This window comes from Ranitomeya variabilis, chromosome 5, assembly GCF_051348905.1.
Source record: "Ranitomeya variabilis isolate aRanVar5 chromosome 5, aRanVar5.hap1, whole genome shotgun sequence".
In the NCBI taxonomy this organism is placed as follows: domain Eukaryota; kingdom Metazoa; phylum Chordata; class Amphibia; order Anura; family Dendrobatidae; genus Ranitomeya; species Ranitomeya variabilis.
The window spans coordinates 131,412,898-131,437,557 of NC_135236.1; the positions used below are offsets into that span (position 1 = coordinate 131,412,898).

Consider the following 24,660-nt stretch of genomic DNA (forward strand, 5'->3'; position numbering starts at 1 on the left):
AGTATATAATTCCACATGTGTTAATTCATAGTTTTGATGCCTTCAGTGTGAATTTACAATTTTCATAGTCATGAAAATACAGAAAAATCTTTAAATGAGAAGATGTGTCCAAACTTTTGGTCTGTACTGTTTATATATACTTATATACCTGTATATACGTGACAGGTATTGACCCTGTACCATATATATATATATACAAAATAAAAAACTTCCTTCTCACCCCTTAGGGGTCACTGCTTCAAGTGCTCCTATCATTACTGGAATCACTGTTGCCTTCACCTTCCACATCTTCTCGAGTTGTCCTTCGAGGCCCTAGTATTTCTCCAGCTTCTCATATTCCATCTTTCTGCCATTGCTGACACCTGGCACTGCCACATCTATTATTATTGCTATCTTCTGATCCTTGTCTACTATACAATCCCCGCTACTTGATTGTGGCGTTCCATATACTCTGTTCCTGCTTGCATTTTTCATCCTGCCACTATGTGTTGGACGGTTTCTGGGGTTTCTTTGCATAGTCTGCACCTTAGGTCTTGTTTCGCGTGATAGATTCCTGCTTCTATGGATCTAGTATTTAGTGCTTGTTCTTGTGCCGCTATAATTAGTGCCTCTATGCTGTCTCGGAGTCCAGCTTTCTCCAGCCATTGGTAGGATTTCTCCATATCAGCCACCTCCATTATCTGTCAATGGTACATCCCATGGCGCGGCTTGTCTTGCCATGACACTTCATTTTAGGCTAGTTTCACATTTGCGTTAGAATCCGCAATGTTTAATCCGCATGCGCAAGTGCAGGAAAAACGCATAGAAACACGTCCAAACGCTGCGTTTTTTAGACGCATTCCCACATGCGGTTAAAAAAACGCCACATTTGCACGCTTCTCAATGCGTTTTTTCCTGCGTTTGCGTTTTTGGTGCGCATGGTGACAAATTTTACAGGAGAAAAATTTAGATAACCAGACACCGCCAATGGGACTACAGAGGGCGTGTATTATGGGATCTCTATATATAGACCCTAGGGCTGCTGAAATCTTAACAGTGTGCTACTGTATCCTGTGTCATGATGGATCTTTGCATGGAGAGCTTTTATTTCAACCTGGATTTAAGCATCAAGCTGTTTCTTGTTTGCTTGGGAGCAAGACAGAAATCGCGAAAGATGGAGAAGGAGACGTAGGCGTTTTTGGAGACACCCCATTATTGAATTACGTGAGAGACGTGGAGCCTATTACACGCTGTATGGCGAGCTTAAAGACAACCCGGTCAAATTCCCGGAATATACAAGGATGTTGCAAGACTGGTTCCGGGATTTGCTTGCTCGTGTCCAAGGAGCCATACGGAGACAGGACACCCAGCTCCGTAGAGCGATTCCACCAGAGGAACGTCTGCTGGTTACATTAAGGTACGTAGCAAATCTAAACCAATGGCAATGCTAAGTTTGGGTGTTCTGACATGGTTTTTTTTGGTATTTTCCTTTATGTCTTTAGCATAACAACACCAAAAATAGAATTGATTGTAATTGTTTTTTGTTTTTTTTTTCATTTAGATTTCTGGCAACCGGAGAGAGTTTATCATCCCTCCACTTCCAATACCGGCTTGGAATTTCCACCCTGTCCGGAATAGTTGCGGACACCTGCCGGGCTTTGTGGAATGTACTCAGGGATGAGTTTATTCCCCTACCCACCTTTGACATGTGGATTGAAATTGCGGAAAAATTCTGGAGTGTGTGTGATTTCCTCAACTGTTTGGGAGCGGTGGATGGAAAGCACATCCGCATTATCAAACCAGCCAGAACAGGATCGGAGTACTTCAATTACAAAAAATATTTTTCTGTTGTGCTCATGGCAATAGCCGATGCGGACTGTCGCTTCATCGCCGTGGACATTGGAGCTTTTGGCCGTGGCAACGATTCCCAGACTTTTAAGAACTCTGATATGGGCCACCGTGTGTATGGCAAAAATTTTAATTTTCCACGGCCACGACCACTCCTGTCATGATTCTCAATGGCGAGAGAACATAGCCCAGCATATATGAGAACTAGCTCTTGGAAGATGGAAACTATACTGACCATGAACTAAACCTGCCGCACAACTAGAAGTGGCCGGGTAGCATGCCTACGTTTTTTTATCCCTAGATGCCCAGCGCCAGCCGGAGAACTACCTAATCCTAGCAGAGGAAAAGACAGTCCTGGCTCACCTCTAGAGAAATTTTCCCAAAAGGCAGACAGAGGCCCCCACATATATTGGCGGTGATTTAAGATGAAATGACAAACGTAGTATGAAAATAGGTTTAGCAAAATCGAGGTCCGCTTACTAGATAGCATGAAGACAGAAAGGGCACTTTCATGGTCAGCAGAAAACCCTATCAAAACACCATCCAGAAATTACTTTAAGACTCTAGCATTAACTCATAACACCAGAGTGGCAATTTCCGCTCACAAGAGCTTTCCAGACACAGTAACGAAACAGCAGCTGTGAACAGGAACAAAATGCAAAAACACACAAGGACAAAAGTCCAACTTAGCTGGGAGTTGTCTAGTAGCAGGAACATGCACAGAAAGGCTACTGATTACATTGTTGACCGGCATGAAACTGACAGAGGAGCAAGGTTATATAGCGACTCCCACATCCTGATAGGAGCAGGTGAACAGAGGGGATGATGCACACAAGTTAAATTCCACAAGTGGCCACCGGGGGAGCCCAGAATCCAATTTCACAACAGTACCCCCCCCTCAAGGAGGGGGCACCGAACCCTCACCAGAACCACCAGGGCGATCAGGATGAGCCCTATGAAAGGCACGGACAAGATCGGAGGCATGAACATCAGAGGCAGTGACCCAAGAATTATCCTCCTGACCGTATCCCTTCCATTTGACCAGATACTGGAGTTTCCGTCTGGAAACACGAGAGTCCAAGATCTTTTCCACAACGTACTCCAACTCACCCTCAACCAACACCGGAGCAGGAGGCTCAACGGAAGGCACAGCTGGTACCTCATACCTGCGCAACAATGACCGATGAAAAACATTATGAATCGAAAAGGATGCAGGGAGGTCCAAACGGAAGGACACAGGGTTAAGAATCTCCAATATCTTGTACGGGCCGATGAACCGAGGCTTAAACTTAGGAGAAGAAACCCTCATAGGGACAAAACGAGAAGACAACCACACCAAGTCCCCAACACAAAGCCGAGGACCAACACGACGACGGCGGTTGGCAAAAAGCTGAGTCTTCTCCTGGGACAACTTCAAATTGTCCACCACCTGCCCCCAAATCTGATGCAACCTCTCCACCACAGCATCCACTCCAGGACAATCCGAAGATTCCACTTGACCGGAGGAAAATCGAGGATGAAACCCCGAATTACAGAAAAACGGGGACACCAAGGTGGCAGAGCTGGCCCGATTATTGAGGGCGAACTCCGCCAAAGGCAAAAAAGCAACCCAATCATCCTGATCCGCAGACACAAAACACCTCAAATATGTCTCCAAGGTCTGATTAGTCCGCTCGGTCTGGCCATTAGTCTGAGGATGGAAAGCAGACGAAAAAGACAAATCTATGCCCATCCTAGCACAGAATGCCCGCCAAAATCTAGACACGAATTGGGTACCTCTGTCAGAAACGATATTCTCCGGAATACCATGCAAACGAACAACATTTTGAAAAAACAGAGGAACCAACTCGGAAGAAGAAGGCAACTTAGGCAAGGGAACCAGATGGACCATCTTAGAGAAACGGTCACACACCACCCAGATGACAGACATCTTCTGAGAAACAGGCAGATCCGAAATAAAATCCATCGAGATGTGCGTCCAAGGCCTCTTCGGGATAGGCAAGGGTAACAACAATCCACTAGCCCGAGAACAACAAGGCTTGGCCCGAGCACAAACGTCACAAGACTGCACAAAGCCTCGTACATCTCGTGACAGGGAAGGCCACCAGAAGGACCTTGCCACCAAATCCCTGGTACCAAAGATTCCAGGATGACCTGCCAACGCAGAAGAATGAACCTCAGAGATGACTCTACTGGTCCAATCATCAGGAACAAACAGTCTACCAGGTGGGCAACGATCAGGTCTATCCGCCTGAAACTCCTGCAAGGCCCGCCGCAGGTCTGGAGAAACGGCAGACAATATCACTCCATCTTTAAGGATACCTGTGGGCTCAGAATTACCAGGGGAGTCAGGCTCAAAACTCCTAGAAAGGGCATCCGCCTTAACATTCTTAGAACCCGGTAGGTAAGACACCACAAAATTAAACCGAGAGAAAAACAACGACCAGCGCGCTTGTCTAGGATTCAGGCGCCTGGCAGACTCAAGGTAAATTAAATTTTTGTGGTCAGTCAATACCACCACCTGATGTCTGGCCCCCTCAAGCCAGTGACGCCACTCCTCAAAAGCCCACTTCATGGCCAAAAGCTCCCGATTCCCAATATCATAATTCCGCTTGGCGGGCGAAAATTTACGGGAAAAAAAAGCACAAGGTCTCATCACGGAGCAGTCGGAACTTCTCTGCGACAACACCGCCCCAGCTCCGATTTCAGAAGCGTCGACCTCAACGTGAAAAGGAAGAGCAACATCAGGCTGACGCAACACTGGGGCGGAAGAAAAGCGGCGCTTGAGCTCCCGAAAGGCCTCCACAGCATCAGGGGACCAATCAGCAACATCAGCACCCTTCTTAGTCAAATCAGTCAATGGTTTTACAACATCAGAAAAACCAGCAATAAATCGACGATAAAAGTTAGCAAAGCCCAAAAATTTCTGAAGACTCTTAAGAGAAGAGGGTTGCGTCCAATCACCAATAGCCTGAACCTTGACAGGATCCATCTCGATGGAAGAGGGGGAAAAAATGTATCCCAAGAAGGAAATCTTCTGAACCCCAAAAACACACTTAGAACCCTTCACACACAAGGAATTAGACCGCAAAACCTGAAAAACCCTCCTGACCTGCTGGACATGAGAGTCCCAGTCATCCGAAAAAATCAGAATATCATCCAGATACACAATCATAAATTTATCCAAATAATCGCGGAAAATGTCATGCATAAAGGACTGGAAGACTGAAGGGGCATTTGAAAGAGCAAAAGGCATCACCAAATACTCAAAATGGCCCTCGGGCGTATTAAATGCGGTTTTCCACTCATCCCCCTGCTTGATTCGCACCAAATTATACGCCCCACGGAGATCAATCTTAGAGAACCACTTGGCCCCCTTTATACGAGCAAACAAATCAGTAAGCAGTGGTAACGGATATTGATATTTAACCGTGATTTTATTCAAAAGTCGATAATCAATACACGGCCTCAAAGAGCCGTCTTTCTTAGACACAAAGAAAAAACCGGCTCCTAAGGGAGATGACGAAGGACGAATATGTCCCTTTTCCAAGGACTCCTTTATATATTCTCGCATAGCAGCGTGTTCAGGCACAGACAGATTAAATAAACGACCCTTAGGGTATTTACTACCCGGGATCAAGTCTATGGCACAATCGCACTCCCGGTGCGGAGGTAGTGAACCAACCTTGGGTTCTTCAAAAACGTCACGAAAGTCAGACAAGAATTCAGGAATCTCAGAGGGAATAGATGATGAAATGGAAACCAAAGGTACGTCCCCATGAGTTCCTTTACATCCCCAGCTTAACACAGACATAGCTCTCCAGTCGAGGACTGGGTTATGAGATTGCAGCCATGGCAATCCCAGCACCAAAACATCATGTAGATTATACAGCACCAGAAAGCGAATAACCTCCTGGTGATCCGGATTAACACGCATAGTCACTTGTGTCCAGTATTGTGGTTTATTACTAGCCAATGGGGTGGAGTCAATCCCTTTCAGAGGTATCGGAGCCTCCAATGGCTCCAAATCATACCCACAGCGTTTGGCAAAGGACCAATCCATAAGACTCAAAGCAGCGCCAGAGTCGACATAGGCGTCCGCGGTAATAGATGACAAAGAACAAATCAGGGTCACAGATAGAATAAACTTAGACTGTAAAGTGCTAATTGAAACAGACTTGTCAGGCTTCTTAGTACGCTTAAAGCATGCTGATATAACATGAGTTGAATCACCACAATAGAAGCACAACCCATTTTTTCGTCTAAAATTCTGCCGCTCGCTTCTGGACAGAATTCTATCACATTGCATATTTTCTGGCATTTTCTCAGTAGACACCGCCAAATGGTGCACAGGTTTGCGCTCCCGCAGACGCCTATCGATCTGAATAGCCATCGTCATGGACTCATTCAGACTCGCAGGCACAGGGAACCCCACCATAACATCCTTAATGGCATCAGAGAGACCTTCTCTGAAAATCGCCGCCAGGGCGCACTCATTCCACTGAGTAAGCACAGACCATTTGCGGAATTTTTGGCAGTATATTTCAGCTTCATCTTGCCCCTGAGACAAGGACATCAAGGCCTTTTCCGCCTGAAGCTCTAAATGAGGTTCCTCATAAAGCAACCCCAAGGCCAGAAAAAACGCATCCACATTGAGCAACGCAGGATCCCCTGGTGCCAATGCAAAAGCCCAGTCTTGAGGGTCGCCCCGGAGCAAGGAAATTACAATCCTGACCTGCTGTGCAGGGTCTCCGGCAGAGCGAGACTTCAGGGACAAAAACAATTTGCAATTATTTTTAAAATTTTGAAAGTGAGATCTATTCCCCGAGAAGAATTCAGGCAAAGGAATTCTAGGCTCAGACATAGGTGCATGAACAACAAAATCTTGCAAATTTTGTACCTTTGTGGCGAGATTATTCAAACCTGTAGCTACACTCTGAAGATCCATTTGAAACAGGTGAACACAGAGCCATTCAAGGATTAGAAGGAGAGGAAGAGAGGAAGGCTGCAGTATAGGCAGACTAGCAAGTGATTCAATTAAGAGCACACTCAGAACTAGAGGGAAAAAAAAAAAAAAAAAATTGTAGCAGACTTCTTTTTTCTCTCCTTTCTCAGCCAGTAATTTAACCCTTTTTTGGGCCGGTCAAACTGTCATGATTCTCAATGGCGAGAGAACATAGCCCAGCATATATGAGAACTAGCTCTTGGAAGATGGAAACTATACTGACCATGAACGAAACCTGCCGCACAACTAGAAGTGGCCGGGTAGCATGCCTACGTTTTTTTATCCCTAGATGCCCAGCGCCAGCCGGAGAACTACCTAATCCTAGCAGAGGAAAAGACAGTCCTGGCTCACCTCTAGAGAAATTTTCCCAAAAGGCAGACAGAGGCCCCCACATATATTGGCGGTGATTTAAGATGAAATGACAAACGTAGTATGAAAATAGGTTTAGCAAAATCGAGGTCCGCTTACTAGATAGCATGAAGACAGAAAGGGCACTTTCATGGTCAGCAGAAAACCCTATCAAAACACCATCCAGAAATTACTTTAAGACTCTAGCATTAACTCATAACACCAGAGTGGCAATTTCCGCTCACAAGAGCTTTCCAGACACAGTAACGAAACAGCAGCTGTGAACAGGAACAAAATGCAAAAACACACAAGGACAAAAGTCCAACTTAGCTGGGAGTTGTCTAGTAGCAGGAACATGCACAGAAAGGCTACTGATTACATTGTTGACCGGCATGAAACTGACAGAGGAGCAAGGTTATATAGCGACTCCCACATCCTGATAGGAGCAGGTGAACAGAGGGGATGATGCACACAAGTTAAATTCCACAAGTGGCCACCGGGGGAGCCCAGAATCCAATTTCACAACACACTCCCCAACACTCAAGGTCCACCAATGCCATTTGTTATGGTTGGTGATGAGGCCTTTCAGATGTGTGAAAACCTACTGAAGCCATATTCCAGTCGTGACTTGAACCATACTAAAAGGATTTTTAATTACAGACTGACCAGGGCCCGAAGAACAGTAGAGTGTACCTTTGGGATTCTGGTCTCAAAATGGCGCATTCTTGCATCAGACATTAACATTACATAATGGCTAAGGAGCGGCCCAACATTGAACTGGATGAACCAGTTGCACACCCACTGCCCGATTACCAGCATCACCCGCTGCGGTCAACAGCTGAAGTTGGCCACATGCGGGACCAATTTGCTGCCTTTTTTGATTCGGATATTGGGCGTGTGTCATGGCAGGACAATGTTGTGTAAATGTCCTGTTGGGATTTAGTCTGTACCAGTTATTTTTTTAAATGTTAATAATATTTGTTGTTAATAAACTTTAATTTTTTTGTATCTTGACCGTGTCTCCTATGTATTTCCTCTACAAACCAAGGCTGTCCTCACTCTAGCTGTATTTGGTCTGTATTTCATATCAGTATTTTTAATCTAAAATCAGGAGTGGGTGATAATAGCTGAGGTGCTAGATATGTTATTATTATAATTTTCCTCTTAACATTTTCCTCTAATTGTTTCAATCATTGTTTTGACTTACTGATATAAAATATTGACCACACACTGTTAATGTGACGACAGCCATGTTGTTTTAAAGGTTGTTGATGTCATTGCGTTCGGATTCTGTTCTGCAGTATCCATTGGACACAGACTGAAGAGACAATGACTGTCATACAAAACAGATCTATACTCATCAAGTCAGGTGTCAGAAATAATGAATTCATAATGCACATAGCCTCATGAATTCACTATTTCTGACACATGTACAGGTGAGCATAGATATGCCGTGTATGACCGCCATCGTCCCTTCACTTTGTGTGAAATAGATTACGTACACAGAAGAGAAAATGGCGGTTATACAAGGCAGTTCTCTACTCACCAGGTCAGGTGTCCTAAAACTAATGAGTTTGTGGACACCTGATCTGTTGAGTATAGTTCTGAATTTTATTTCCGCCATTTTCTCTTCACTCTGCAACACTAGTCACAGACTAAGCAGAAGGAAGAGATTATGGAGATAATACAAGTATAAATATTTTGGCCCACCTCATATCTCTATACTAAAGACACACAAAGCTGTAGTCTTTTATTTGCTAACTACTGGAGCTATGATGTGGCCAAAAAATTAAGTGTTCGGCGCACGGTGTGTGTTGACGGCAGCAAAATACACAAGTAAACCACACATAATTGGGGGCAAAAAACAGTATTATTTATTTTGTTATAGACAAAATTTTTATTTACTGCGCCTGCTTGGGGTAGAGTGATGTAAACGGGGGGTGTGAAGCAGTGAGGCCTGGCTAACCATGGACGACGCAGAGGTAGCAGGAGAAGGGGCAATGAAACTTGTGGGGTCTCGTAGTTCGGGGATAGGGCTTGACACATGAGAGGCTTGAGACGCACTGGAAGGGTGAGACAAACCTGACATTACAGACACACTGGGAGGTGAAGGGGGAGGAATACTAAGAGTCCGCTGTTCTTTTTTTGTTTTTCTTCTTTCTGGGATTGCTGGGTTCTAGTAAGCCCTCATTGGGCTCATGGTCGTGGTGGGTGACCTGTCAGGGTCCGGCTGCACTGTGTCAGAGTCCATAGTGCTCGTAGAGTGTGCAGCCATGCCAGAGTCCATAGTGCTCATAGAGCGTTCAGCCATGCCAGAGTCCATAGTGCTCGTAGAGCGTGCAGCCATGCCAGAGTCAATAGTACTCGTAGATGTGCAGCCATGCCAGAGTCCATAGTGCTCGTAGAGCGTGCAGCCATGCCAGAGTCCATGGCGCTTGTAGAGTGGAAGGCCATGCCAGGGTCCTGCTGCATTGTGGTGGTGGCGGTAGGGAAGGCCATGCCTGGGTCCTGCTGCATCGTGGTGGTGGCGGTACAGAAGGCCATGCCTGGGTCCTGCTGCATTGTGGTGGTGGCGGTACGAAAGGCCATGCCTGGGTCCTGCTGCATCTTGGTGGTGGTGGCGGTACGGAAGGCCATGCCTGGGTCCTGCTGCATCGTGGTGTCAGTGGAGGAGGTCCAAGCAGGAGCAGTGGTTGTCATGGTGGTGGCGGCGGGCTGTCCAACAGCACTCGGCATGGTGATGGTGCTGTACTGGTGTCCGGCAGTGCTAGGAATAGAGGTGGCCGTGCAGTGGTATGCAGCAGAGGTCGGCATTGAGGTTAATCGTGACAGTGAAGGCACAGGTGGATATGCTGCCACTGTCTGCTAAAAATACTGACTCTGCTGCATAGCCTGCACATAAGCAGCATTGCAGGCCTGCATGACACTAAGCTGGAGATCAGGAGTAAGGTGTTCCGACATGCCCTGCTCAATTTGGTTAAAAAAATGATGTGCTGGACTCTGGAGGTTGGCTTTTACTTGGTCAAGGCTTTTGGTGACCTCCTGGATACGTGTATTCATGTGGCTAAGGGAAATATCCATTCAGTCACCCAAAGCCTTAAGTCCTTTGTGAAAAACCGAGCTCAAGTGCAAAAACTCGTGCATGAGGGACCTGTCCGATGCCCTCTGCTGCTGCCAGGAGGAGCTCCCCAAAAAAGGGGCAGTGGCAGAGGACTGGGAAAGGGGAAGACCTGATGGACCAGCTTCCTGGTCTCCAGTTTGTGTGGCAGGCCCACTTGCTGCAGCGCTGCTGGATGGCTGGGACTGGTCCGTGGCTGTCTGATGAAGGACCACTCCAGAACCTGGGCCAACAGTGCTGTTCCATGTGCTGTGAAAAAAGGTAAAAAAAATACAAAAATTAACCAGATGCCAACTCCTGTGGAATAGAAACATACAGATTATTGCAATAAAACACAACCTAATGCACGGAAGAAATACTTACGTTGTCTGGGCAAGGTCTTAAAAATGCCAGAACGCGATGGTATTTGTACTTTCTGATCCTTGCTCCTGAACCACTGGGAACACGGCTCTCGTGATGCAGGTCCTTGTTGAAGCGGCCCTTCATCGAACGCCAACGTGTTTTGACTCTGCCCACTGTTGAAAAAAACAAAACATAATGGTCAGACAATGGACTTTTTGGCCGTGCTCACACAACTGTGTGTGATGAGAGAAACTCCTGAGAGTTTATCTCATCACACACAGTTGTGTGAGCACAGCCAAGGTCTCTGCTGCTTCACACTGCATTGCAATACTTACCAAATGCATTTTGGACCCGAGTCGAGGCGTTGTCCCAGCCGTCCCACATCTCTTTGGCCACCTCATTCCATAGGCGCCAGATCATCACAGTGCTGTGGAACCTGGGTGTCCCACAACGGGACTCGCTCCTGGACCAGGGAGATGAGGAGGTCATTTTCTATGAGGTCTTCATCCCGTTCTGGAACCTAAAAATTAAATAAAGACATTAATGTTGGATACATTAACATAAGAAAAAGAAAGAAAACAGAGGCTGAGAAATGGCATGAATATGGAAAGTCAAGATATAAAGGGATTCCAGAAGAAAAATGTAAAGGAATAGGAATGTAAAGAAAGGAAGATTCAAGAATACTAAAGTGAGGATACAGTAAACAGTCAGTCAGTAACAGTCAGCCTTGTATACGTACATGCTGCCGCCTTGCCACCCGACTGTGACTCCGCTGCTCCTGCCCAGTCTCTGCCACAGTAGAAGTGCTCTAAAAAAATGAAATACAAAAATTGTCATATGTGTAGATGTGACAGTGAATACTTACCAATCTGAGGAGGTGAGTACTCACTTCACTGACATGTTCTACTTCAGAAGGCCCAGGACGTTGCTCTTCAGAAGAAGAAGACATTCTGATGCATGCAGAAAGAAAGAAATGGCAGAAATTAGGACATGTAGAGACAGAAAATAGAAAATAAAGGCATTGGCTAGGATATACTCACATTGTTCAGAGGCTTGTTTGCTCCAAGGTGCTGTGGTCTGTCTGCTCTGCTTGGCTATCTGCTGAGTAGTGACCTGCAAATGTCCACTCCCTCCCTTTATCACCTTGTATATGGGGGGTGGTTTATCAGTGTCTAGACATGTTTTTCTCTGGTGCAACGCATGCGTTCACGAACGCAAGCAAACGCATGTGCTTGTGAACGCATGCCTTCACATAGACATCAATGCGTTTTTTGGCGCATTCCTTATGCAATCGACCACATACTTTTCTAGGCGGCAAATTGACGCCTCTAAAAATTACTACATGTAGCATTTCCACGACAAACCGCAGAGGACGAAATGACGCACGCGTCGTCAAATGCGGCAAAAAGCAACCGATCGCAGACGCATGCGTCCCTAATGTTAAATATAGGAATACACAATGCATGCGGATATTTGCGGAAGAAATGCTGCGTACACAACCGCAAATGTGAAACCGACCTTATTATTCTTCCTTCCAGATCTGTTGTTATTGCTGCCTTAGGTTTTCTCTCAGCATCTCATATTTGGTGCCATTTTTCTGATGTATTTCAGGATACTCCTTGTTTCATCTGTGATGGTAGCTTAGATGCTTATCAAGCCTCGCCCACCTTCCTTTCTGTTGGTATACAATCTTTGGATGTTGGACTTAGGGTGGAGACCTCCAAGCATTGTGGGGAGCTTTCATGTCTTCACATCTGCAGCTTCCATCTCTATGCCAGCAGAGGGTGTCTGATAACAGGCAGGGCATATGTATTGATGTATTCTTCCCATTGAGCTGGCTCTTTCGGACCCGTCTTTCCCTTTGATGGTATTTATATGTTGTTGCTTTCCTTGCCTCCTCATCATGGTTACCGTATTCCTGTGGGATGCTGAGGTACTTGTAGCATGTCTGTACATCTGCTATGTGCCCTGCTGGTAAATCCACTCCATCAGTCTTGACTACATTGCCTCTCTTTATTACCAGTCGGCCACACTTCTCCAATCTGAAGGACATCCCAATGTCTCCGCTGTAGTTCCAGTGAATTGGTGTCTGGCATACAGCTTGATGTCATCCATGTAGAGGATGTGGCTGATGGTGCTTCCACTCTTGAACCTGTACCTATAGCCATATTCTGTAATTATCTGACTGAGGGGGTTCAAGCCTATGCAGAACAGCAATTTGGACATTTGCCGCATTTGATGGTCACTTGTGCTAGTTGTCTTGAGTTGACTTCTAATGTTGTTCTCCATTGCCCCATTGAGGTTCTGAGGAAGGTTCTTAATTTCCTGTTGACATTGTAGAGAGCCAAGCATTCACAGATCCGTGTGTGTGGCATTGAGTCATAGGCTTTCCTGTAGTCAATCCAGGCTGTGCTGAGAGGACCCAGGCATGGCCTTCTGTACCGCCACCACCACGATGCAGCAGGACTCTATTGGCATCTTCTAGCATACTGTCTGGTGTTGTTTTGCTGAGCCTTGGCAGTCTATATCTGGTATTCATTTTATCTAAGATTTTCAGTTTTAAATAAGCTGCAGTGCTCTCTAGTTGCAGGATTAAATCAGGATCTTCAGGGGGTTGCACATGTTGTTCTTCATGTGGGGTGGATCAGTTGATAATAGGTTTCTCTTTATGATATTGAAATGTTGGGTGACTAGTTGTTTCTTAGTCAGTGGACTTGCAGGTCTTGTATCCTTCCAGAGTTTCCTCATATGCTTCATATATCCTCTCTCATTTGGCCTGCTGTTATAGTAGCATTTCATCAGATACAGGTTCTCTTGCCTTGTCCATTTATGGTTCGTTCAAGTAGCCCACTAGTAGTCACTAGTGCGACCACACTTAGAATACTGTGTACAGTTCTGCTATCCGGTGTATAAGAGAGACATAGCTGAACTAGAGCGGGTGCAGAGAAGAGCGACCAAGGCACCAAGAGCGACCAAAGCACCAAGACAGGTTATTACACTTGGGGCTATTTAGTTTGGAAAAATGAAGGCTAAGGGGTGATCTTATTACAATGTATAAATACATGAGGGGACAGTACAAAGATCTTTCTAATGATCTCTTTAATCATAGACCAGTGACAGGGACAAGGGGGCATCTTCTACTTCTGGAGGAAAGAAAGTTTAATCATACTCACAGACTCGGATTCTTTACTGTAAGAGCAGTGAAACTATGGAACTCTCTGCTGTATGATGTTGTAATGAGTGATTCATTACTAAAATTTAAGAAGGGACTGGATGCCTTTCTTGAAAAGTATAATGTTACAGGTTATACATATTAGATTCCTTGATAGGGCGTTGATCCAGGGAACTAGTCTGATTGCTGTATGTGGAGTCGGGAAGGAATTTTTTTCCCAAATGTGGAGCTTACTGTTTGCCACATGGGTTTTTTGCTTTCCTCTGGATCAACATATTAGAGCATGTTAGGTTAGGATATGGGTTGGACTAGATGGATTTCCTTCAAGCTTAAAAACTATGTTTTTGTCATGTCAGATGCGAACCTTGTTAATCTCGGCGACGTCAAAGTCGGATTATTGAGGTAGGACCACTACTGGTATATTATTTCCAATAGGGCAGAGCAGGGATTTGAACCCCAGTCTGCCACATTGGTGGTTGCACACCTTAACCACTACAGCAGTATTATAGTGTTAGGTATATAATTATTTCTCAAAAAATGCCATATATACCAGCCACTATATATAAACTCAAATTCAAAGAAGCTTTATTGGCAGGACCACATAAACATTAGTTTGGCCAAGGCACATGTGCAATAGGAAACTAGGGACTGTTGGAATAATTCGTGGGAACTGTAGGAATGATGGATCGGGTGCAGGGTGAGGGCTAAGGAAGTCCATGGTATATCATGGTTGTCTTTCTCGCAGTCTATGGCACGCGCTCACATACTGCGCTGCTATCTCCACCGCGCTCTCTTTTTCCTCCAGCAAGATATACAGTATGTTTTCTCTTCCTCATTCATGGAGCTGAGGTGGGTGTCCCTCATTGCTGGATATTTGGTGCAGTGTAGCAGTAAGTTGGTCTCCTCCTCCAGGGCCTCCTTGTCACAGTGTAGGCACAGTCTGTCCTCCCTGGCTTGTAGCTCTGTCTGTGCCAGCTGACCTCAAAGGCCAGTTTGTGGGCTCTGAGTCTATATTGGCTCAGGATCTGGTGGTCACATGGCAGGTATTGGCCCATTTCCCCACATATCAGGTGATAACAGCTTTCATCCCCCCCACTGTGCTTCTTCGTCTTTCCTTGTCATCCTCGTGGTTTTACCTGTCTTCTTCCTTCCCTGTCACAGATTCACCCCCGGAGGGTGGCCGGGTCACCCGTCTCTTCACCAGGAATACTGAGCATGACGGTGCGGGGTTTGAGTACTCCATGTTTTATAATGCAGACGAGAGGAGGATGGTCTGTATTTTCCAGCCAGGCCCCTTCCTAGAGGGCCCTCCGGGGTGAGTCCTGCTCAGGTGTGTGATTCCTGACTGTAATGTCACCCTGTGCCCTCACATCATCTCTATTCCTCAGGTTCACACATGGCGGCTGCATTGCTACAATCCTAGATAGCACCCTCGGTGCGGGAGCGGTGTACATCGCAGGACCCGTTATGACCGCCAATCTGAATATAGACTACCGGAAGTAAGAGGCTTAATCACCATCATCGCTCCGCGCTTTCCTCTCCAGGGGTCTTATATTCCACTTCTCTCTCCACAGTCCCATCCCCTTAGGGTGTACTGTGATTGTGGACAGTCATGTGGAGAAAGAAGAAGGTCGGAAGGTGTATGCCCGCGGCCAGATCCGGAGCCACGATGACCAGATCCTGCACACGGAGGCGACAGGTCTGGCTTTATAATCTATACGTCTGCAACTGTCCCTAAACCCCACACCATCAGTGCCCCCTCCCAAGCTGCTCCGCTGGGCGCAACTGCTGCACTGTTCTCAAAGCCGCAGGGTACAACCGCTGCTCGCTCTTCCGCATGGCACTACTGGTGCCCTGCCTTTATTCTGCAGGTGCTGTGTTCTCTCCTCCCCTACACAACTGCTGTACATCTCTCTCCTCCGCCGCTACACAACTGCTGCGCTGTTCGCTCCTACGCAGGTCACAACTGCTGCTCATATTTCTTCTCCACCCCTACACATCTTCTGCACTGCTCTCTCACTCTGCCCTATATGACTGCTGCACTGCTCGCTACTCCGCAGGGCACAAATCATGCGTATATCTCTCCTCCGCCCCTACACAACTGCTGCGCTGCGCTCTCCTCCACCTCTACATAACTGCTGGGCTGCTCTCCTCCGCTCCTACACAACTGCTGCACTGCTCTCACCTCCACCTCTACACAACTGCTGCAGTGCTCTCTCCTCCACCTCTGCACAACTGCTGCGCTGCTCTCACCTCTGTCCCTACACCACTGATGCGCTGCTTTCTCCTCTGCCCGTACACAACTGCTGCACTGCTCTCTCCTCTGCCCATATACAACTGCTGTGCTGCTCTCTCCTCCATCCCTGCACAACTGCTGTGCTGCTCTCTCCTTCGTCCCCACACAACTGCTGCGCTCTCCTCCACACGGAACAACTGCTGCGCTGCTCTCTGCTCTGATCCTACATACAGTTAGGTCTATATATATTTGGACAGAGTCAACATTTTTCTAATTTTGGTTATAGACATTACCACAATGAATTTTTAAACAAAACAATTCAGATGTAATTGAAGCTTTCATTTGAGGGTATCCACATTAAAATTAGATGAAGAGTTTTGGAGTTTCAGCTCCTTAAAGGGAACCTGTCACCCACAAAATCAATAGTGAGGTAAGCTCACCGTCATCAGGGGCTTATCTACAGCATCCTGTAATGCTGTAGATAAGCCCCCGATGTTACCTGAAAGAGGAGAAAAGAGGTTAGATTATACTCACCCAGGGGCGGTCCCGCTGCGGTCCGGGTCCGATGGGTGTCTCAGGTCCAGGTCCAGTCCCTCCCATCTTCTTAAGATGACGACCTCTTCTGGTCTTCACACCGCGGCTCCGGCGCAGGCGTACTTTGTCTGCCCTGTTGAGGGCAGAGCAAAGTACTGCACCTTTCCCGGCACCTGCGCACTGCAGTACTTTGCTCTGCCCTCAACAGGGCAGACAAAGTACGCCTGCGCCAGAGCCGCGGCATGAAGACCAGAAGAGGACGTCATGGAATGAAGATAGGAGGAGGCGCCGGACGGACCTAAGACACCCAACGGACCCAGACCGCAGCGGGACCGCCCCTGGGTGAGTATAATATAACCTCTTTTTCTCCTCTTTCAGGTAACATCGGGGGCTTATCTACAGCATTACAGAATGCTGTAGATAAGCCCCTGATGACTGTGAGCTTACCTCACCATCGATTTTGGGGGTGACAGGTTCCCTTTAACATGTACCACCCTGTTTTTAAAGGGACCAAAAGTAATTGGACAATTGACTCCAAGGCTATTTCATGGACAGGTGTGGGCAATCCCTTCGTTATGTCATTCTCAATTAAGCAGATAAAGGGCCTGGAGTTGATTTGAGGTATGGTGCTTGCATTTGGAAGGTTTTGCTGTGAAGTAAACATGTGGTCAAAGGAGCTCTCCATGCAGGTGAAACAAGCCAACCTTAAGCTGCGGAAACAGAAAAAACCCATCCGAAAAATTGCTACAATATTAGGAGTGGCAAAATCTACAGTTTGGTACATCCTGAGAAAGAAAGAAAGCACTGGTGAACTCATCAATGCAAAAAGACCTGGGCGCCCATGGAAGACAACAGTGGTGGATGATCGCAGAATAATCTCCATGGTGAAGAGAAACCCCTTCACAACAGCCAACCAAGTGAACAACACTCTCCAGGAGGTAGGCGTATCAATATCCAAATCTACCATAAAGAGAAGACTGCATGAAAGTAAATACAGAGGGTTCACTGCACGGTGCAAGCGTCTCATAAGCATCAAGAATAAAAAGGCTAGACTGGACTTAGCTAAAAAACATCTAAAAAAGCCAGCACAGTTCTGGAAGAACATTCTTTGGACATATGAAACCAAGATCAACCTCTACCAGAATGATGGAAAGAGAAATGTATGGCGAAGGAGTGGTACAGCTATTGATCCAAAGCATACCACATCATCTGTAAAACATGGCAGAGGCAGTGTGATGGCTTGGGCATTCATGGCTGCCGATGGGTTGGGCATGCATGGCTGCCAGTGGCAATGGGTCACTAGTGTTTATTGATGATGTGACACAGGACAGAAGCAGCCAAATGAATTCTGAGGTATTCAGAGCCATACTGTGTGCTCAGATCCAGCCAAATGCAGCCAAACTGATTGGTCGTCATTTCATACTACAGATGGACAATGACCCAAAACATAAAGCCAAAACAACCCAGGAGTTTATTAAAGCAAATAAGTGGAATATTCTTGAATGGCCAAGTCAGTCACCTGATCTCAACCCAATTGAGCATGCATTTCACTTGTTAAAGACTAAACTTCAGACAGAAAGGCCCACGAACAAACAGCAACTGAAAACCACCGTAGTGAAGGTCTGGCAGAGCATCAAAAAGGAGGAAACACAGTGTCTGGTGATGTCCATGAGTTCAAGACTTCAGGCAGTCATTGCCAACAAAGGGTTTTCAACCAAGTACTAAAAATGAACATTTTATTTAAAATTATTGAATATTTCCAATTACTTTTGGTCCCTTTGAAAACAGGGTGGCACATGTTAAGGAGCTGAAACTCCTAAACCCTTCATCCAATTTGAATGTGGATACCCTCAAATGAAAGCTGAAAGTCTGAACTTCAACCTCATCTGAATTGTTTTGTTTATAATTCATTGTGGTAATGTCTATAACCAAAATTAGAAAGATGTTGTCTCTGTCCAAATATATAAGGACCTAACTGTAACTGCTGCGCTGCTCTCTCATCTGTCCCTACATAATAGCTGTCCTGCGCTCTCCTCCGTCCCTACACATCTGCTGCCCTGCTCTCTCCTCTGTCCCTACACAACTGCTGCACTGCTCTCTCCTCCACCCCTACACAACTGCTGCGCTGTTCTCTCCTCTGCCCCTACACAACTGCTGCGCTGCTCCTCCTCCGTCCCTACACAACTGCTGCACTGCTCTCTCCTCCACCCCTACACAACTGCTGCGCTGTTCTCTCCTCTGCCCCTACACAACTGCTGCGCTGCTCCCCCTCCCCTACACAACTGCTGCGCTGCTCTCCTACTCCCCTACACAACTTCTGCTCTGCTCTCTCCTCTGCCTCTACACAACTTCTGTCTTGCTCTCTCCTCCTCTCCTACACAACTTCTCCACTACTCTGTCCTCTGTCCCTACACCACGGCTGCACTGCTCTCTCCTCCATCCCCACACAATCGCCCTCTCCTCCGCACTGCACAACTGCTGTGCTGCTTTCTTCTTTACACGGCACAACTGCTGCACTTCCCTCTCCTCTACACAGCGCAATTGCTGCACTGGTCTCTCCTCCGCACGGCACAATTGTTGCGCTGCTCTCTCCTCCTCCCCTATACAAATGCTGCGCTGCTCTCTTCTCAGTCCCTACACAACTGCTGCTCTGCTCTTTCCGTAACACAGCATAACTGCTGCACTGCTCTCTCCTCCACACGGCACAACTGCTCCGCTGCTCTGTCCTCCTCCTCTACACAAATGCCGCGCTGCTCTCTCCTCCGCTCTTACACAACTGCTGCGCTGCTCTCCTCCGTCCCTACACAACTGCTGCGCTGCTCTGTCCTCCATCCCTACACAACTGCGTAGTTCTCTCCTCCTCCACTACACAACTGCTGCGCTGCTCTCTCCACCTCCGTCCACAACTGCTGCGCTGCTCTTTTCTCCACACTACACAACTGCTGCCCTTCTCTCTCCTTCTCCCCTACGCAACTACTGTGCTGCTCTCTCCGCCTCTACACAACTGCTGCTCTGCTCTCTTCTCAGCCCTTACACAACTGCTGTGCTACTCTCTCCTGCGCTCCTACACAACTGCTGCGCTGCTCTCTCCTCCTCCCCTACACAACTGCTGCTTTTCTCTGCCCTCCGTTCCTACACAACTGCTGCGCTTCTTTCTCCTCCACCCGTTCACAACTGCTGCGCTGCTCTCTCATTTGTCCCTACACAACTGCTGCCCTGCTCTCCTCCGTCCCTGCACAACTGATGCGCTGCTCTCTACTCTGCCCCTTCACCACTGCTGCGCTGCTCTCTCCTTCCCTATACAACTGCTGTGCTGCTCCTCTGTCCCTACACAACTGCGGGGCTGCTCTCTCCTCCTCCCCTACACAACTACTGTGCTGTTCCTTCTCCTCCCTAAATAACTGCTGCGCTGCTCTCTCCTCCTCTCCAACACCAATTCTGCCCTGCTCTCTCCTCCGTCCCTATAGAACTGCTGCGCTGCTCTCTCTTCCTCCCCTACACAACTTCTGTGCTGCTCTCTCCTCTGCTCCTACACAACTTCTGTCCTGCTCTCTCCTCCTCCCCTACATAATTTCTTCACTACTCCTCCATCCCTACTCAACTGCTGCACTGCTCTCTCCTCCGTCCCCACACAATCGCTGCGTGCCCTCTCCTCCGCATGGCACAGCTGCTGTGCTGCTTTCTTCTCTACACAGCACAACTGCTGCGCTTCCCTCTCTACCCGGCGCAATTGCTGCGCTGCTCTCTCCTCCGCACAGCACAATTGCTGCGCTGCTCTTTCCTCCTCATGGCAAAACTGCTGCGCTGCTCTCTCCTCCGCAGGGCACAACTGCTGCCCTACTCACCCCTCCACGGGGCACAACTGCTGCGATGTTCCCACCCCTGTATGGCACAACTAGTTCGCTGCTCTCTCCTCCGCAGGGCACAACTGGTGTGCTGCTCTCCCTTCTGCAGGGCACAAATGGTGTGTTTCTCACTGCTCCGCAGGGCACAAGTGGTGTGGTGCGGTGCTCGCTCCTCTGTCCCTACACAACTTCTGCACTGTTCTCCATACGCTATAGCTGCTGCACTGCTCTCTCCCCCACTTGGTCTCCGCCGCTTGTCCCCCGCATGGTCTCCGCTGCTCATCCCCTGCATGATGTCCACTGCTTGTCACACGTCTCCGCTTTCTTAATGCTTATTATGTCTTTCTAGGTCTCTTCATAAAGTTGGACCTGTGTGGCGTTGAGTTCAGGAGTCGCTGAGTTACATTGGAGCTTTGCACGCTGCCCGGGACCACGGGTGATCAGAGGAGCAGCTCGTTGTGGCTTTGTGGCTCTACCATAGTCACTTCTTGGCCATATAAGAATCCTTGTCTATCTGTACAGATTCACTCTCGGGGACGTATGAAAAGTTCTGTGCCTACTATTTCTTAATATTAACTAATATTATTAGCAACAAAGTTTTCAGCTTTATGATTTCCAAGGGAGCCTTTAATTACTGTAACAAATTATTTCATGAAGCCTAGTTTGATGTGCAAATAAGGCATTAATAACTTTGGATGGTCTATGAGTGGCTCCCATTTAATGTTGTTATTTCCAACAGAAAACTCAGTACGTTCAGGTCAATATTGTCTATGGTAGTGTGTTTTAGTGTTCCTGCTATCCCAAAGACAAAGAAAGTATGGAAGATTAGTATACCCTCCTTTAAGAGCCATCAAAAATGCAACCATTTTAGAATCTCCAATTACTTCCAAACCATATTCCTCATATTTCAATGCTTTTAACAATCTCTTTACATTTTCAGTCTTTTTTTAAGCTTTGCTGAATGGGCACAGGGAAGAGAAGCTTTAAGACTTTTTGATGAACTTTCATGGAACAGGCACCACTCACTAGGATCAAAAGGATTTCCAATATTCTGAAACAGACCAGTTATATCATGACAATAGCAAAGTTCATCGTCATGGATAAAAAAAGTTTGCACAGGTTCATCTAACAAGTTCCCATGCTTGAGTCTGGATGTTAAAGGGACACTGTCACCTGAATTTGGAGGGAACAATCTTCAGCCATAGAAGCGGGGTTTTCGGCTGTTTGATTCACCCTTTCCTTACCCGCTGGCTGCATGCTGGCTGCAATATTGGATTGAAGTTCATTCTCTGTCCTCCGTAGTACATGCCTGCACAAGCGTAGGTCCCAGAGTGTTGCGCATGCCCAAAGGTGTCTCCGTTCAGGATGACTCACAGCGCCTTGCCGTCCCGCAGCGTGCGTTCCAGCTAAAATGCCCGTACACACAGTCCCATAGAATAACGAGGTGATCCCCCACTATATTTTAACCCTATCAATATCGGACAATTTATTACAAAGGGATATAGCAGTCTTATTATCAAAAAACATAACTGATATAAACATACAAATCCTAGTAAAACCTACAATGAGGTGCATGTAAAAACATGCCATAACATGACTTTTTAGTTCAAACAATATACACCCCCAAAAACATTTAGGGAGCACATAAACGGACCCAATCAATCAGAGATACGGAAAAGTCAGATAAAACAGGCATATGAAAGATACTCATTAAGTCCCTTCGGGGACAGGGATTGCAACCTATACATCCATTCTGTTTCCTTCCGTTGGATGGCTTTATCCAAATTGCCACCCCTTACTTTAGGTCTAATTAATTCCACCATATTAAAGGTGATTTCTTTCAAGTTACCTCCATGCACTTCATTCATATGCCTGGCAACCAGGGTATCCCTTTTATTCCTTATATCACTCACGTGCTCTCCAACCCTTATTCTCAGTTCCCTAATCGTTTTACCGATGTAATCTTTCGGGCAAGTGCACGTGGCTTTATACACCACACCGGTTGACTTACAATTACTGAAATCTCTGATACGATATACTCTCCCATTCGCCGCACTGCAAAAGGTCTTACATTGTGACATCATTATACACTTTGAGCAATTACCACATTTGAAAAAACCATACGGTTGTCTGTCAAGCCATGTACCCTCCTTTTTGGGCTTCTCATATAAACTGTGGACCAGGATGTCCCCAATGGTCCTCCCTCTCCTGTACGTAATACTCGGTCTAGGGGATACCAAGTTATTCAACCTGGGGTCTGCAAGCAAGATACCCCAATGCTTGCGAAAGATCTGGAATACCCTGTTCGACTGTCCATCAGAAGTACCGATCATCCTGACTACATTCTCTGTTGCTTCACGATCCCTTTTAACCAGAAGGGACTGTCTATTAGTCGTCAGGGCCTCTCTGAATGGGCCATCCAGTACATCCTTGGGGTAACCCCTTGCTCTAAACCGCCCATACAGGTCCTTTGCCTGTTTCCTAAAGACCCCCACGTCTGAACAATTTCTCCTAATACGTAGGAACTGCCCCTTCGGTATTCCTCTCCTTAGGGGCAAAGGATGATGACTCGTCCACTTCAACAAATTATTGGCCGCAGTGGTACATGTACCTTTCGGAAACCCACTGCAGCCAATAATGTTTTTGGGGGTGTATATTGTTTGAACTAAAAAGTCATGTTATGGCATGTTTTTACATGCACCTCATTGTAGGTTTTACTAGGATTTGTATGTTTATATCAGTTATGTTTTTTGATAATAAGACTGCTATATCCCTTTGTAATAAATTGTCCGATATTGATAGGGTTAAAATATAGTGGGGGATCACCTCGTTATTCTATGGGACTGTGTGTACGGGCATTTGTATATGAGTCTCACTATCAGACTATCTTGGATCCTTATGAGACTGAACGCTTTAGGATTAGTGTATAAATCTCAGTGGTACTGCAGTTGGATTGAGAGGGAACCTTTTTGGTCCTATGTAACACGCTGTAGGGAATAACTCTGAGACTGTGGAGTGTGTATTAGACTGGGAGACACCACTGGGCATGCGCAATACCCCTGGATTCGAGCGACATGTCACAGTCAGGTAGAAGGGAGACGTCACTTCCGGTCCTGCGCTTTTAGCTGGAACGCACGTTGCGGGACGGCAAGGCGCTGTGAGTCATCCTGAACGGAGACACCTTTGGGCATGCGCAACACTCTGGGACCTACGCTGGAGTAGGCTAACCGCTTGTGGGATATGGCAGGTAAAGCACCTGATTACTCAGTTTTCTTGACCATCGCTGATTTAGCGATGGCGCTGATTGGAGCAACTGTATAAACGGAGGTATATAATTCTGCCCGATGTGAACCGCCGGTTATGCTTTTTTATCCATGGCATCTGGTATCTGACACATATGATGGGCCTCCTGATGAACCGCACCAAGGGGAAACGCGTTGAGGCGTACAGAGGCATATAATATCAGGATAAGTGATCTCCATCTTTACTATTGTGTATATTAACAGCATATTTTGTATGGACTATTGATTCTATATGCCCTCATCTATGGGCATTGTCTAGACTGCTAGACTATCCTCTAGGTTGCAGTTTGGATTATGTAGTATTGTATGGGCGCTTTCCTGTTTCTTTTGTTTTTTGATACTGGTTTATTGCCGTATTGATATGGCAAATCTGGCAATATACTCAATATTACGAGTTAGCATTTGGCAGTCATGTTGATAAAGGATCAAAATCATATATGACTGTACCTTGTCCTGCCTTGGCCTTTTTGCTATTTTGATTATATTTGGTTTTTATATATATTGTTTTGTGTGACCATTTTTTTGTTTTTTTCATCTCTGTTCTATTATTATTGTTTTCCCACCTTTCTATCAGGGTGAGAAAGGGCAGTGAGGGATAGTCCACGTTGAGTGGGGGCGCCAAAAAAGCATTATCTAGGGTGCCAACCTCCACAGCAAGGCAGGTAATAGTTAGGCTATTGTAGGGTATGTGCTAGGAGTGGTCACTTTGCAGCTATTTTTGGCAGAGTTTTTTTCTGCTGGAAGAAACACTGGGGTGGTGTAATTTTAGATGAGTATATAATAAAATTTGTTTTTTTAAGGGAATTTATGTTCACTATGTTGTTTTGAGTTCCCGCCATGATCTGAGATGTTAGAATGATGTCTGAGCCCAGCAGCCAATGAGGGAATGAGTGGATCAGTGGTCAAGTCGAACATGCCACTTCAGTCTAAT

At 46.5% G+C, this 24,660-nt stretch overlaps 1 protein-coding gene across 3 annotated transcripts in view; it reads left to right on the forward strand.

Moving 5' to 3' along the window:
• LOC143775317 (acyl-coenzyme A thioesterase THEM4-like) overlaps positions 1-21,788 on the forward strand; it is a 494,072-nt gene extending 472,284 nt beyond the window's left edge. For all 3 annotated transcript variants that reach the window (XM_077263314.1, XM_077263313.1, XM_077263312.1), the window contains exons 4-7: positions 14,974-15,127; positions 15,201-15,311; positions 15,387-15,511; positions 20,777-21,788. In XM_077263314.1, the coding sequence (XP_077119429.1) occupies positions 14,974-15,127; positions 15,201-15,311; positions 15,387-15,511; positions 20,777-20,826 (440 nt within the window). In that variant the 3' untranslated portion in view covers positions 20,827-21,788. The remainder of the gene's footprint in view (positions 1-14,973; positions 15,128-15,200; positions 15,312-15,386; positions 15,512-20,776) is intronic.
• Positions 21,789-24,660: the final 2,872 nt, after the last annotated feature.